Source organism: Tarenaya hassleriana, unplaced genomic scaffold, assembly GCF_000463585.1.
Source record: "Tarenaya hassleriana unplaced genomic scaffold, ASM46358v1 Cleome189, whole genome shotgun sequence".
Taxonomy (NCBI): Eukaryota; Viridiplantae; Streptophyta; class Magnoliopsida; order Brassicales; family Cleomaceae; genus Tarenaya; species Tarenaya hassleriana.
In genome coordinates, this window is record NW_010965296.1 from 103,914 (window position 1) to 105,766 (window position 1,853).

The 1,853-nt window shown below is 46.5% G+C and overlaps 1 protein-coding gene across 1 annotated transcript; it reads right to left on the minus strand.

The window, feature by feature from the left end:
• Positions 1-252: 252 nt before the first annotated feature.
• On the minus strand, positions 253-1,853 carry LOC104810681 (UDP-glycosyltransferase 91C1). Its single transcript, XM_010537031.1, has one exon. The coding sequence runs from the start codon at positions 1,787-1,789 to the stop codon at positions 404-406; it is 1,386 nt and encodes a 461-aa protein (XP_010535333.1). The 5' UTR covers positions 1,790-1,853; the 3' UTR covers positions 253-403.

Below are 1,853 nucleotides of genomic sequence, written 5' to 3' on the forward strand. Positions count from 1 at the left end.
ACTAATTAATGATCAAATATTTATTCAATGTTAGTTGCATAAGGATTAGTGGTTCAATACTTACTCAATGTTAATTGCGTAACAATTAATGGTTCAATATTTATGTTAACGGACTAATAACAGTTTTTTCTAGTGATGAAAAAACTATTAAAAAAATATAAATACGGATTTCTAGACCAAATAACATAAAACAAATACACAACGATTGTGATTGTTATATCTTTAAAGTATTTAAATTTTAACTCAACAATATTCAATGGCTATTGATATATTTTTTATTTAGAATTTATTTTCGCACATATGTATCAAAGTTTTTACTAAAACATCATAATTTAGATGAGTCTAATTATGTTAAACTATCACCATATTCATTATTGTGACGTGCATATTTATCTCATCCACGTTATCGCGCTTTATCGCTCAAATAACGGACAAGCTCATCCACGTGGCGCATATCTGTATCCTTGTTCCCAAACAAGCTCTTCATCTCCTTCACCTTCGCCCTCACTGGCTCATCACTCTCATCCGCCATCGCCGATCGAATCGAGTCAGCCACTGAGTCACAACTGAAGGACCCGTCTCTCTCATCCCTCGGTATCTCAACGCCGAGTCCCTTCCCCTGCAATAGCCTCGCGTTGAGGCCTTGGTCGTTCACCACAGGAAAGAGAATTGGAACTCGTCCGAGTCCTAGCCCTTCGATCACCGAGCTCCAACCGCAGTGAGTCACAAAGCCACCTACTGAGTCGTGACTCAGTATCTTAACCTGTGGAACCCACCCAAAATGGACCAAGCCTCGTCCCTTGACTCGCTCCATGTACCCGTCTGGCAGCTTCGACTCGTTCCTCAGTACCCAAAAGAAAGGCAACGCAGATTTCTCCAACCCAAGAGCCATCTCGCCGAGTTCTTTTCGAGTTACTCTCGCCTCTGTCCCCAGGGCCACATACACCACCGAGTTGACTCGCTGCTCGTCGAGCCACTTCTTTATACCAATCCAAGTGGTGTCTTCGTCGTTGTTCTCGACGAAGACTTCCTCTTCCATCACCAGCGGCAAAAATCCAGTGGGCACCACCGGTTTTCCGTACAGGTCGAGGAGCAGACCGAACCACTCGGGTTCGAACTCGGGACAGCTCCGTACAAGCACCGCGTCGCTCTCTCCGATCGAGTATCCGAATCGGACCGCGTCGGAGACTCCGGTCTCGTCCTCCTCCGTCTTCTCCACATACTTCGTAATCTCATGGATCCGAAACGCGATGTCCGATTCGAACGGGACCCACGTGGGAACCACCGTGAAATCCTCCGGCGAAGTTCTGGAATCTGCTATCAGCTCTTCCGGCGGACCAAAGAAGCACATGGAGGCGGCGTTGAAGATGCTGAAGTACGCCTTGGAGACGCCGATCTCCGCCGCGATTTTAGGAAGCCAATGAGAAGCGTAATCGTAGACAACCCACTCCGGTGAAGATCGCCGGAGAAACTCCGTGACGGGAATTTGGAGGAGATCGAAAGCCGCTTTGAGGCGCTGTTGTGTGTTGTAAGGCACGTCCATGGAGGATTCGGCGTCGAGAGGCAAACCCGAGACAGGAGGAAGAGTGAAGGGAACAAAGGTAATCATGGTGGTAAGATCTGGAGGCAATTTGGGAAGTCTAGAGATATTTCTCGGCGTCGAGACAAAGGAGATTCTGTGGCCTTTACGAGCTAAGAGCTTGGAAAGGCGAAGGAAAGGAAGAAGATGACCCATCGCAAGCCATGGAAACATCACGACGTGCATAGTTTTGATCTCTTCAGTCGCCATGTTCTTTGTTTTTCCTCTTCATCATTTTGATAAACTCACGCTTTTTATAGTAATATGATTCTCT

Excerpts from the sequence above, each read along its gene's own strand:
- LOC104810681 (XM_010537031.1), bottom strand. The coding sequence starts at position 1,789 with ATGGCGACTGAAGAGATCAAAACTATGCACGTCGTGATGTTTCCATGG.